At 42.3% G+C, this 12,526-nt stretch overlaps 1 protein-coding gene across 3 annotated transcripts in view; it reads right to left on the bottom strand.

Moving 5' to 3' along the window:
* hecw2b (HECT, C2 and WW domain containing E3 ubiquitin protein ligase 2b) overlaps positions 1-12,526 on the bottom strand; it is a 77,463-nt gene that overhangs the window by 12,559 nt on the left and 52,378 nt on the right. For all 3 annotated transcript variants that reach the window (XM_085265516.1, XM_085265518.1, XM_085265517.1), the window contains 11 exons: positions 12,342-12,444; positions 12,124-12,220; positions 10,401-10,484; positions 10,089-10,198; positions 9,393-9,513; positions 5,643-5,756; positions 5,415-5,567; positions 5,215-5,313; positions 4,025-4,154; positions 1,427-1,573; positions 1,184-1,298 (listed from right to left, as the gene is read on the bottom strand). In XM_085265516.1, the coding sequence (XP_085121642.1) occupies positions 1,184-1,298; positions 1,427-1,573; positions 4,025-4,154; positions 5,215-5,313; positions 5,415-5,567; positions 5,643-5,756; positions 9,393-9,513; positions 10,089-10,198; positions 10,401-10,484; positions 12,124-12,220; positions 12,342-12,444 (1,273 nt within the window). The remainder of the gene's footprint in view (positions 1-1,183; positions 1,299-1,426; positions 1,574-4,024; positions 4,155-5,214; positions 5,314-5,414; positions 5,568-5,642; positions 5,757-9,392; positions 9,514-10,088; positions 10,199-10,400; positions 10,485-12,123; positions 12,221-12,341; positions 12,445-12,526) is intronic.

Below are 12,526 nucleotides of genomic sequence, written 5' to 3'. Positions count from 1 at the left end.
TCACAGTGGACATAGATGGCTTCTTTCACTCCTCTTTCAATGAGCTCACCCGAAACTCTGGCTGATTGGGACCCACACCCGCTTTCACACCTTGGCTCATGTGATTAGGTAGAGGATCATCAGGGGGTCCTTTTGTCCCTCTGTGGGGGGAAACTCCCACGGGGTTTAAATGTGGGACTCTCCACCATTTGACCTTAGAACTGAAGAAGCTTCTCAGATGAGAGATGAAACGTCTTCAAGCAACTTAAAGAAGTCCAGACGCTTTTCTCTCCAAGCTCCTTAGACTAGACCTGGATGACTGAGAACCTTCACAGACACAGTATGTCTGTAGTTAGTGCAGGCCATCTGATCAGAGCATTCTGCTTGGCCCGTTAAATTCAAGCTTATTGTTCATCGGTGGATTTGTCTTCTGCACACAGGTGGTTCAGATCTGGGCAGTTGGAGTCAGATGATGACTTTTAGAATCATCTTTTCTGACTGAATGACTAGAACTTGCAGCATTTACCTGTCTGTAGTGAATCCTCCCACATTTCAGTCATTCAGTGATTAAAAGAATATGAACTTTTAATATTCATTCAGATGTTTTCTGACTCTAAATTTCTTTTGTCATTACTCAGCTTTTTCTAATATAAATTTTAAACATGTTCAGCTACTTTTCAACTTCTTCTGTGTGAACGTCAGCTTTCAACAGTTCTGCACTTTAGTTTTCAGGTGAAGAATTCAGAACAACATTCAGCAACATTCATTTCAGCTCAAAACATTCAGCTATCAGCATTCACGCTGCAGTGTCTTTAGAAAATGCATTTTTCTAGTTACCTTTTGTTTCCAGCTTCTTATTGGTTGTTACATGAATTTAATGCTAGTATTTCTCAAACATAAAACTGCGACTGTAATAAATAACTAATAGCAGGTAATAGATTCTCTTTCCCCTGGGTCACAGGTTGGCAGTTTGCATAACTCTATTAACACACATGCTATATGTATTCATTTATCCTCCCCCAGTTAGATCTGTGATCCACCTGTCTGTCCCCAGCTGATCCTTTTCTCCTGTTCTTTTGATGTTGAAGTTTGCTGACACCTGCCTTAGTTAATTGTAAGGACAACACTTTATCTTAAACTTTATCTAAAGGTTTAAACAAATCTATCCTGAAAAACAAACATTCATTCTTAGCTTCCTCCACACCTCCTCTGTACTCAGTGTTGTTCCTCCAGTCTGTTAAGTCAATTTCCGCAGTGCCTGCAATTACCAGCTCCAGTTCCCTAGCATCAAACACAGACACCAACCTGGCATCCACCACCTGCAAAAACATTCAAAATGTAAAACAGTGAGATCTTTTTTACACTGTACATTTAGGGGCACTAGAGATAAACTGGGTGATGCATAACATGTGAAATATATATAAAACTCTGTCACACTAAGCCATACCTCATAGAAGCCTCTGACCAAGCTTTCAGTCTGGTGCACCACTCCTCTCTCTATCCTCCACTTTACCATGCGCTCAATGTATTCCTTCTTGTTCTTCTCTGAGACAGGAATGTTGGCTCCACCGGGCTTCAGCTCCCTTTCTGTTATCTATGGCAAAACACAATTATTTGGTGGATATCAGGGATTGTTTCCTTTCTAAATCATGAACGGTTAACGAGATTCAAGCTAGAGTGTCTTTCCTCCTCCTCTGCACCACTGTTCAAACTGCAGGAGAATCACTTTTCGTTCTCAAATCCAATTTCGAGATTTTCTACCCTGTTATTTGCAACAGCGTATATTGGCAGTACATTCTGTATCTTCACATATATCCAACAACATTTTTCTAAGTGTTTCGATGATGAAAGTAAATCTAGTATCTTTATTTTTCAATTATCTTACATTGGCTCTTTCTTACTTGGCTCTCGGTGAAGGCGGTCGCACTTTTCTCCTCTCCTCCTTCCCCTTATCTTCCCCTGCTTAGCCTCTTGTGTCCTGTCTTGTCTCGCGTGCACTACTTTTCCCTTGAACAGTCTCTCACTGTCGTTCTCTAAAACCTAACAGAGAATTATGGATTTGATCAACTGGTCTCTGAACGCTATTGACACCCTCTTCTCAACGAGAAGTCTGGGCTCGGGAGAGCCCGAGTGCCCTGGAGGGACTTTCCCTGCCGGATACACGATGGATGGGTGGCAAACCTGGAGGATCTTGTGCCTGGCGGGACTGTCTATCGAGGACGCTGAGGATATTTACCTATTCGGAACCATGATAACAGGGTTCTTGCTGATCGGAGCTGGCTTGGCCCTGACTTATCGGAGAAATAAGAGAGCGGAACCAGCTGTTCAAACCCCCCCTAAGCTGACCGCTGGAATTGAAGCGATGAGACGAGGCGCGGCCTCCCACACCGAACGCAGCATGGTTAACACCTTGGAGACGCTTACAGCTGCCGTGAAGACTCAGACTAACACCATTGAGCGTATGATGGGATACATCAGAGAGGGGCCTGCTCACAATAACACCCTTGAGCGAAAGTTGGATAACATCGCAGAACGGCTCACTGCAGCTGTGGGGTCTCAGAACCAAAAGAATGACAACACCACGGAACAGAAGCTTGATACCATCATGGGGAGGCTCGCAGCGCTCCAGCGGGAAATCGAGGCCCCAGTGTCAGAGTGCTAAATTCACTGCTCGCATAAAGGAGATATCAACAATATTCTACATTTGGACACCACGGCGCCAGCTGCAGGCCCAAGGCTGGAGCCCACCAAAACAACTCCCTGATAACGACTGTGTGATGACTATTCTTCCCATCCCATGAAGGACACCTGGATCGGCTGGAGGACTGTTTACTTAGCCTGATACAGCGAAGGACACTGTCTCAGCTGAACTATGGACACGCACACACACACACACTTACACTGATAGGCACTCACTCATCCCCCTCCCTTCCAAACGCCTTCGATGCTTGTTCCTGCGGGGGAAGGCGGCGGGTCTGCGCGCCGCGCTGAAATGGTAGCATGGTGCAGGACGACTGCTGTGTTCCTTCGGATTACCCCCCACCCCCCTATCCATCCCCTGTGGCTTGTCATGTGCTCTGATGTTGTGATGTGGACATTAATGTGCTCTCTGTGCAGAGGAGTTTTTTTGTTTCCTGTTCTCATGCTGTCCTCCCATAGGTTGCCCAGCGTGTGAAGAGGTCTCTTTTTTTTCCTCTTGTACTTTTCCCAATGTTGTGTAATTTTTTCAGTGTTATTCTCCCAACGCTGCCGATCTCCGACTGTATTCCCTTGTGTTGTCTTGTTGTTGTGTGTGTAAGTCGGGGGGGGTCCTATTCCTCTGTGGGGCAACCTGCATATGGCCAATAAAGCATTCATTCATTCATTCATTCATTCATTCATTCATTCATTCATTATATTCACTTACAGACGTGAACAGCATGCTACCTGACTGGACAGTGCTGTGCAACACCCACATTACCAAACTTGGTGTTGGTGACAGCATGTGATGTTGTCTGGTGTTGCAGATTGCCCACCCTTGGTTGGTCAAGTTTGTTTATTTGTTGGTCAGAATTGTTTAGGCCCCATGAAGACCTCTAGTGAATAAAGTTAACAAAAACTCAAAGTAAATGAAACGACTGTAAAATAATGAAAAAGGATTGATAAAACTGGCAAATCACTCGGTAACCTTCATCCACTGGAGAGACGGGTGAGACTCCTTACACTGCCAAGGCATCTGGGATGTTGGCTTGGTGTGAGGCCAGGATTGTACCCAAGTTGTGTATTTTAATTTGGTAATTGGACTGGTGCTTTTCTACTCTACCTGAGCACTCAAAGCCCTCAATACAATTTGCCTCAGTCACCAACTCACACAAGCACTCTGCTTTCTCTAAGTCACGTTGAACTATCTAACATTCACACATAAGTATCGTATTTGGCATGTCGACCGAAGCAGCCAGGGAACCACCAACCATCCGATTAATAGATGGCCTGCTCTACGTCCTTTGTTGAAAGCATAGTTGGTGTACACACACACACAAGCACGCACACACCTACATACACTGACCTGTCCAAAAACTTCTTCATTGACAGTGAAGGAGAGGTCCAGCATATCGTCTATGTCGTTGTCCTTCATCCACTGAAGAGACTGGTGAAACTCTTCATCCAAATACTCCAGATCACTCAGGTCACAGGGACTACAAGTTGGGAAAGGCAGATAATGTGTGTCTGCTGTCTTAGACCCACATACAGATTAACTTATCCTCACACTGGCTCTTGTTCACAGTTAAAATCTGTTTAAAAATGTACATATATATATTTCAGCAAACTGTGTATACATTAGTCACTTTGTTAAGTACGTATTTCTAGTACTGAGGTGGACCCCTGTTGCATTCAGAACTGCCATAATTCTTGATGCCAGACATTCAACAAGATGCTAGAAACATTCCTCACAGATTTTGACAGGAGTGGCACCTGGTGTAGTGCATCTGCACCAAGCTCCTCTGCCTGCTTTGGTTGGTTGGTTATTTTCACATTACTATCAGCTTGAAGTGCTCTGGCCATTGTCCTTTGACCTCTGGCATCAACACATGTTCAGAGAACAGCCACTCACAGGATATTCTATATTTGTCATACTATTCTCTGTAAATCCTAGATTCCCAGCTTTTGAAATAGCAGACCAGCCGGTGTGACACTAAAAACAATGACACTTCAAAGTAACTTAATCACCTCTCTTGTCCATTCTGATGGTTGTTGCGACCATGTCTACAAGCATTAAGTTGCTGTCATATTATTGGCTCAATAGGTGCGCTGGACAGCTGTCAGAAGACTGCTGTGGCTGGTGTGGTTTGGGGTTCAGCTGCAGGGGAAGGGGACAGCGTCAGGGCAGAAACAGCTGATTCTGATTGGACTGATTGTTTTTTCCTCTCCTTATTTTAGTATCTGCTGGGGCCTGGAGAGTAGGGATCGGCCCAAGGCTGAAGAAATGCCAAGAGGGCTGGAGATGGGCTGGGTTGGCGTGTGCTGTAAACACACACTGACCCAGAACACACTTCTATAGCAGCTATAGTTATAGCTGCAGTATGTTGGCCCACAAAATATTAAACCCTGGATTAAGAATGTGATATCACTCAAGACGAGCGAAAACATAGAATATATGTGTTAACGAGCAGCTGCTCAGGCGTACCTAACAAAATGGCAGGTGGGCGTATACATACAGACATTTCATGTGCATTTGAGTATTGTGTGTCAACATACATCCGAAGTAGGCCTTTATAAAAGGGTCTGGTGAAGAAGGCATCCAACAGGTACTGATGGATCAGAGCCATTCCCAAAATGCGACCACTGAATCGGAACCTGAGGCACACACAAACACAAAAGTTAAATACTGTGTGTGTGTGTGTGTGTGTGTGTGTGTGTGTGTGTGTGTTTGGGCGGGGTTTCAAATTGACTTTTACCACTCATGGTGATTGTCAACGAAGGCAGACATGGGACTGATCTGAACGGTGTAGGTGTCATTGGCAGAGTACTCAAACAGACCATAATAAGGGTTAAACAGTTCTCTGGACACCAAGAAGAAAAATTCTCTCGAGGGCCCGCTGTAGTCCAACCTGAAACACACACATTTAGACTTTAGATTTCCTTTCTTTCTTTTCTTCCCTTCCTTGCCCCTCCCAGACACTCACCCCTCCTCCCCGACAAAGCTAACATAGAGCTTGCTCCGCTGTAGGTCTTTCCGGGAGTAACACATGATTTGGTTGAAGGCATCTTCCAGGAGTTGGTCGCGACGGATGATCAGTCTAAGACAGACAGACAAGAGTGAAGACAGACAACTCCCAGCAGACAAAGAGTGCTGTATTTATCGGAACATAAGGCGCATTAAGCGAAACAAAACAGGCAGATAAGTCAAACTTTACTCAGTTCATTTTTTTTTGCTTGCTTCATTTTCGTACCATTGACTCATTAATGTCATATTCTCTCCAGCTGCTCTATTCCCCTGTTGTTGCAGTATATTAATGACTAACCTCGTATTGTGGATGGATTATCTCAGTTGTTCTCCTGACTGAAGTTTGGTCCGTTTACAGCATCCTGCCATGTGATTACATTTGTCCCTAACCATCAGGAACCCTCACGTTAACTTTCATCGAGTGGAAAAAGGTTAGTGTTCTTCCTCTAACTTCACTGTGTTTATGTTATAATAATGATAATAATAATGATACATTTTATTTGAGGGCGCCTTTCTAAAACCCAAGGTCACCTTACAAGAGAAAAAGACATCAAATAAAATAGTAGATTAAAATAGATTCTAATAAATTAAAATACAGAAAACCACAAACAACAAATTAAAAACAAACAAACAAACAAAAAACAAAAAAACATGATTTGACAACAAGTAAAATCTGTATTAAAGCGAGTAAGCCAGTTCAAACAAGTAGGTTTTGAGTTGTGATTTAAATAAGGGAAGGGGATCCATATTTCTTAAGGCTGAAGGAAGTGAGTTCCAGAGCCGAGGAGCAGGGCGACTGAAAGCTCTGAGCCCCACAGTGGTGAGGCGAGCAGAAGGAACAACCAGATGAGTGGCAGATGAAGATCTGAGAGAGCGGGAAACTGTGGTGATATGAAGCAGATCACAGAGATGACGAGGGGCAAGGTTATGAATACACTTAAACGTGAGAGCTAAGATTTTTATCCTGGCTTCTATGGGCAACCAGTGAAGCTGTTGAAGAATTGGGGTCATCTGGTCTCTTAAGGGAGTGCGAGTTATGACCCAGGCAGCAGAATTCTGAAGAAGTTGAAGTTTATGGAGGGACTTATTGGGGAGACCAAATAGGAGGGAGTTGCAATAATCGATTCGGGAAGTAATAAGACTGTGGACGAGGACGGCAGCAGCATGGAGAGTAAGGAAGGGACGGAGTCGGCTAATGTTACGTAAGTGGAAGTAAGCAGACCGGGTTATGTAATTCATGTGAGACTGGAATGAGAGAGTATTATCAAGTATGACACCCAAACTCTTAACCTGAGGGGAGGGGAGGGTGGGAGAACTTTCAATGTTAATGGAACAACTGTGGTTAAGGTAGAGGCCGTGCCAACAAGTAAAACTTCTGTTTTATTACTGTTAAGGTTGAGAAAATCGGAGGAGAACCAGGATCTAATCTCCATAAGACAGTTTGAGAGGGAGGTAGGTGGGAGGGATGAATTGGGTTTGGAGGAAATGTAGAGCTGGGTGTCATCAGAATAGCAATGAAAATTGGTATTATATTTTCAGAACATATGACCAAGAGGGAGCATGTAGATAATGAATAAAAGAGGCCCTAATACTGAACCCTGGGGCACACCAGCAGAAACAGGATAGAGACTTGAAGAATGGGATTTAACTCATTCACTGCCATTGACGTCTATAGCCGTCAATTGCAGTGAATGAGTCAATGGGTTTAACTCATTCACTGCCAATGGCTGGCAGTGAATGAGTTAAATTGGATAAACGGAGTGCGGTCTGAGAGATAGGAGGTGAACCAGGCAAGGGGGGTGTGACTAATGCCAGTGGATGCTAATCTGCTCAGGAGGATATTATGACAAATTGTGTCAAACGCTGCACTAAGATCCAGAAGGATGAGGATGGTAAAAGACCAGAATCAGCTGCCATCAGAAGGTCATTGGTAATCCTTAACAAGGCAGTTTCTGTACTATGATGGGGCGGAAACGAGATTGAAATTGTTCGTAGAGATTATGGTTATTGAGGTATGAGTGAAGCTGAGAGGCAACAACTTTCTCAAGGATCTTTGAAATAAAGGGGAGCTTGGATATAGGACGGAGGTTATCAAACCTATTGGGATCTGCACCAGGCTTTTTGAGAATTGGAGTGACAGAAGCAGTTTTCAGGGATGGAGGAATAACTCCAGTGTTAAGGGAGTTATGCTAACTTAGCGATCACATAGCACAGGGGTCGGCAAGCTGCAACTCCGGGGCCACATGCGGCTCTTTAGTCCTTATAGTGCGGCTCTGCGTGGTTTGGGAAAATAAATTAGAAGCTATTAGCTGAAGTGTATTTTATTTATATTCTTTTTTAACTTGTAGTTCTAAATTGGAAGATTATTGTGATATTGAAATATAAAAATGAAATTATATTATATTATTTTTTCATCGCTCAAAATAAGCGTCACACTCGTGGAAGCCGGTGTACCCGCCGAAACGCTGTGCATTTATCGAGACTTTCAGCCCCAGGTAGGTCAGTTATGGATCTTCAGATCCACATTATGTCAGCAGCTGTTCTCCACCGTGAACATGAGAGGTTTTTGGACCAATTGTGTGTTCTCCATTCTTTAAGCACCGTTTAAGCACCGGCACCGTTTCAAAAGTACCGGTTTGGTACTGGTATCGGATAAGACCTAAACGATACCCATCCCCAGGTAAAATACATATTTAGGCAGAATTTTGCAAATATCTATTTTTCGTTTTTTAGCAGCATAGTGCTTTTTTTCCAATTATTTTTTAAAAGTCAGGTCAAGGCTCCAAAAGCACAAAGGCGATATAAGGGTGGCTCACAGCAGTTTTTGTTTGCTGGATCATTTTAGTTCAGCTGGGTGTCTTTCCTTTGGTTATATTTCTTTAAGAGTTCAAATGTGTTCATTACATAAATAAAATGTAATTTTCTCTGTAGCACTTCATGGATTTCATAAGCAACACACCTTAGTTGTTCACACAAAGCATAAAGGTAAAACAACAATACATACAGTGTTATCTTCATTTTAGATGTCAGAAAGTATTCGCGGCTCCCAGTGTTTTCTTTTGCGTGGAAACTGGGTCCAAATGGCTCTTTGGGTCTTAAAGGCTGCTGACCCCTGGGTTAGCACATCATTATATACCAGCTAGCCCAACTTCAGTAACCCTACAAATGTCACTGCTGTTTAGTTTTCTGTCTTCATTTATGTTTTAAGTGACAGCAGAGCTGTACGTTTGAATTTTTCAGAAATCTCTCAGTCAGAACATGCTCATGTTTAGGTGGAAGCTAGCGAGCTAACTTCCTGCTAACTTCTAACTCCGTTAATTGTAATAAATACTTGTAATTGTTACACCTGGTAAAGCAGCAACACTGATCATTTTATTAAAGATGAAAGAATTTAGACAGAATTTGGACCTGAAGCCGACGGCGTTTTGGACCCAGATTCCTCCGCGAGGCTCCTGACTACAGTAGCCATAATGCTCCAACAATCCATCCAGTGGTGCGGCTTTGTAGCTTTGCAAAGTCCTGCTAAAACATTTTCTAACAGATTTCTGAGCGCCGTGTACTGCAATAAATCGGTTTCGTTGTCAGTAAGCACAACCAGAATTCATACATAAGCGCACCCGATGTGTAAGTGTGCCTTACAGTGCTGAAAATACGGTAAATAAAAAATGATGAGAAAGGATGCCTTCTACAGTCAAAGCTGCTGACTTACTTTAGCTTCCCTGGTCCTTGTCCATAGCCCTTAGTTTCCAGTTTCCTGTAGAAGTTTCGCAGTTTTGCCTCAAAGTCTCTCTTGTAGGGTGCTGGTGCTCTGGCATTAGCTCTCTGAGTACCTACGCACACACTTAAATGTTTACTTTGATGGGTTATGTCAACAAGCTGACAGATAAAGCAGAAATTTCATTTATATGTGCAGAATTCTACCAAGCAAGAATATGCCAATTAATTTTGTCACATGCACAACAACAGTGGTGCAGCTGTCATACAAGGGTGTTTATTTGTAACCTGGGTTGCAGGTTCAGCTTCTGCACTTTACAGACAATGAACTGATCAGTTAAATCTGTGATTAGTGAACAACCTGCTCTAACATGACTAGCTGTGTTCTGATTTTACCAATGGTTGTCAGAAACATTAAGTCTTTATTGTTGGTGTGAAAAGTCATTCATTTTAGCTCAGAGCTCAATTTCTTTCTGTTGAACTGGAGTTCTGAGTTCAGTTCAATCCAGATATTCTACGTGAATCAGCTGTACAGCAATGTGAAGTGCACTTAACGAAAATATCAGCAAAGTACTCTGCAGGGCTCAAACACAGTAAAAGGTTCCATATGAATTTGTGAGAGAGGGTTTGTGGATAATATTTTTTGCATGTGTTGGGTTTTTTCACAATGACTTTTCTGTTGATCTTTTACCAGGTGAATTCTGTGGGGAAGAGACAGGTGACCCCCGAGGTGACTGGCAGTAGCTGGGGTGAAGTAAGGCATGAGGAGGCACATAGGACATCACTTCTTCTTCAAAGAGACTGCAGATGGAAGGTTGGAGAGGGGATGAAGGGACATAAAAAAGAAACCAATTCACTAAATGCAATTACTTCAGCAGAGCAGCGAGAAAATGAAAAAAAAAGAGGTAATAACAAGAAGGGGATACACAACTAGTCCGATTAGAAAAAGGAAAGCCAAGAAAAAAAAGAATAAGACAGAGGAGGTAAAGCAGAAATATGTCACCTTAGCAACATGACAAGGTCGGCAGATCCCGACAGCCTGGCCAATCCTGACACTCCATCTGTGCGGATCAGCTGCACTTTCTCCCTGTTGTCACAGCAACATTACAATGGCAATGCTGTTCATTAATGTATCCTATGCATGTATTTCACTTTGACTTTGGCTACTTGAGGGACAACTGGAGCAGATCCCAGTCTGCTCCAGTCTCTGTACGAACCCCATGCTCTCCGATGCAACCACTGGAGTATGAATGTGTGCGTTAGACAGAAAGCACTCAGAAAATAGTCCTGCATGAGGCTGTGTAAAGCGCTTTGAGTGCTCAGAGAGAGTAGATTAAGCGCTATATAAGAATCAGTCCATATTATTTGTGTGTTGTGACTGCTTCTTGCAGACAAAAGCAGTTTCTGCTGGAAAGTCTTGGTTTGCAGTTGCAGTATGGTCTCCAGAAAATTGCAATTTTTATTTTTGTGTTTGCAACGACAGATTTATCATAGTCAGGACATTTTGCAATCATCTTTTCACATTTCCAGGCGTATTTGAAGGTTATGATCAGATTTTAGGGCTAGTGTTTTCAGCTTGTATCAATTTATAGTTTAAATATTCATTTAACAATAATCTTAATTAATTTCTAATATGTTTTTGTAAATGTTTCATCATTTTATTATTGATTTTTATTTCCATTTTCATTTTTTGGCACTTGCTGTTTGTGCATGTCTTTGATTATTATGTTGTAAAACTTCAAAAATTAATGGAAAAAAAATGTAGCAGTAGCACAATGAACTTTGCTTCCTGCTTTGATGATTTTCTCTTCTGACAATTAGGTTTTCTTGCAATACTTAAATGTTTCTAAATATGATACCAAGGCACAGCAATATTTTTCATCTTGTCTAAGGTCTCTAATGTATGAAGTTGATTCTTGTAGTTTGTTTCCTGCAAGCTGAATCGTGTTCCTCATCAAAGCTACTTAAAACACGTTTAAGTTCTAACTGGGTTTTTCCTAATGAGCCACATTCAACATGTCTTCATAAAGTTTAGCTCAAAAATAATATTTCAGTAAAAATCTGTCAAGATCACCACCGCTTTTAGGAAGTCAATCTCTATACCATGAAACAGAAAACAAATTATGCCCAATTGGACTGAAATATCTACCAACTTGGATTTTTCATTTTTATTCTTTTTGTCATTTGAGACCCGTGGAGCAATCATAAGGTCTATGTGGAGTTTTCTGAAAACTCTTGCACTTAAACTCGACTTAAACCGTGGGAACAGACGACAGGTCTGAGGGTTAAGGCGGTGGAGATGTGGATCAGAGGGATTGGATAGTGAAGATGATTTCAAATAATGTTTGTGTACCAGACATTTCATCTAGAAAAGCTGTTTTTCCTCCCATATTGGTGCGGCAGCAAAGCTCTGCATCAATGACACATAGTGGTGGAGTTTGTGGAGTCCTGGCACGAGAAATGTCTTTTGAATATATTTTAAGCATGAAAAATAGCACTCTTAAACTTTTACAACCCGGGGTTCGTGCTTGAAAATGACATGCCCAAAATGAAGTGATTATTTCTCTGCTATTACAAACACTTGCAAGACTTAAGGGGCCATTATGTGTAAGTATCACAGCAGATGCCATTGCATCAAAGTAACTGAGAACAAAGAAAAAATCTAGTCACCAGATTAAGGAAAGCATTATATAAACGCCAAGCTGTGCATTTCTGTATGTGTGTACCTGAGTGCATGGTTCCGGTTAAAGTCAGGCTGCCTCTCCTGCAAAATCTCAAAGATGTTTGGTTGTCGTAGAAATGCCACAATCTTCTCATTGTAAGCTAGAAAAAAGTGAACAGAAATTTTTTGTCAAATGTATTCATCTCTTCCTCTCAGATTCTTGTGTGTGTGTGTGTGTGTGTGTGTGTGTGTGTGTGTGTGTGTGCTTGTGCATGCACTAACCCACTGGTATTAAGTCTTGGCATGGCCCTCTGTTGGCAGATGTGAAGGTGCTGGAAGGTCGTGGAAGAACAGGTGGGCTAACATGGCGAGGGTCCTCACCCAGCTATAAAAACAGGATGTCAATAAACATGCTGCCCAGGTTTACATGATATGTAAGTGGAGGAAGAAAACATGTAACTGTTCCT

Source organism: Mchenga conophoros, linkage group LG23 (assembly GCF_057382185.1).
Source record: "Mchenga conophoros isolate Kocher_MC1m ecotype Shallow Benthic linkage group LG23, M_conophoros_male_GT1.1, whole genome shotgun sequence".
NCBI classification, from domain to species: domain Eukaryota; kingdom Metazoa; phylum Chordata; class Actinopteri; order Cichliformes; family Cichlidae; genus Mchenga; species Mchenga conophoros.
The sequence above is the reverse complement of the archived record's forward strand: the minus strand, read 5'-3'. Positions and strand labels throughout refer to the sequence as shown.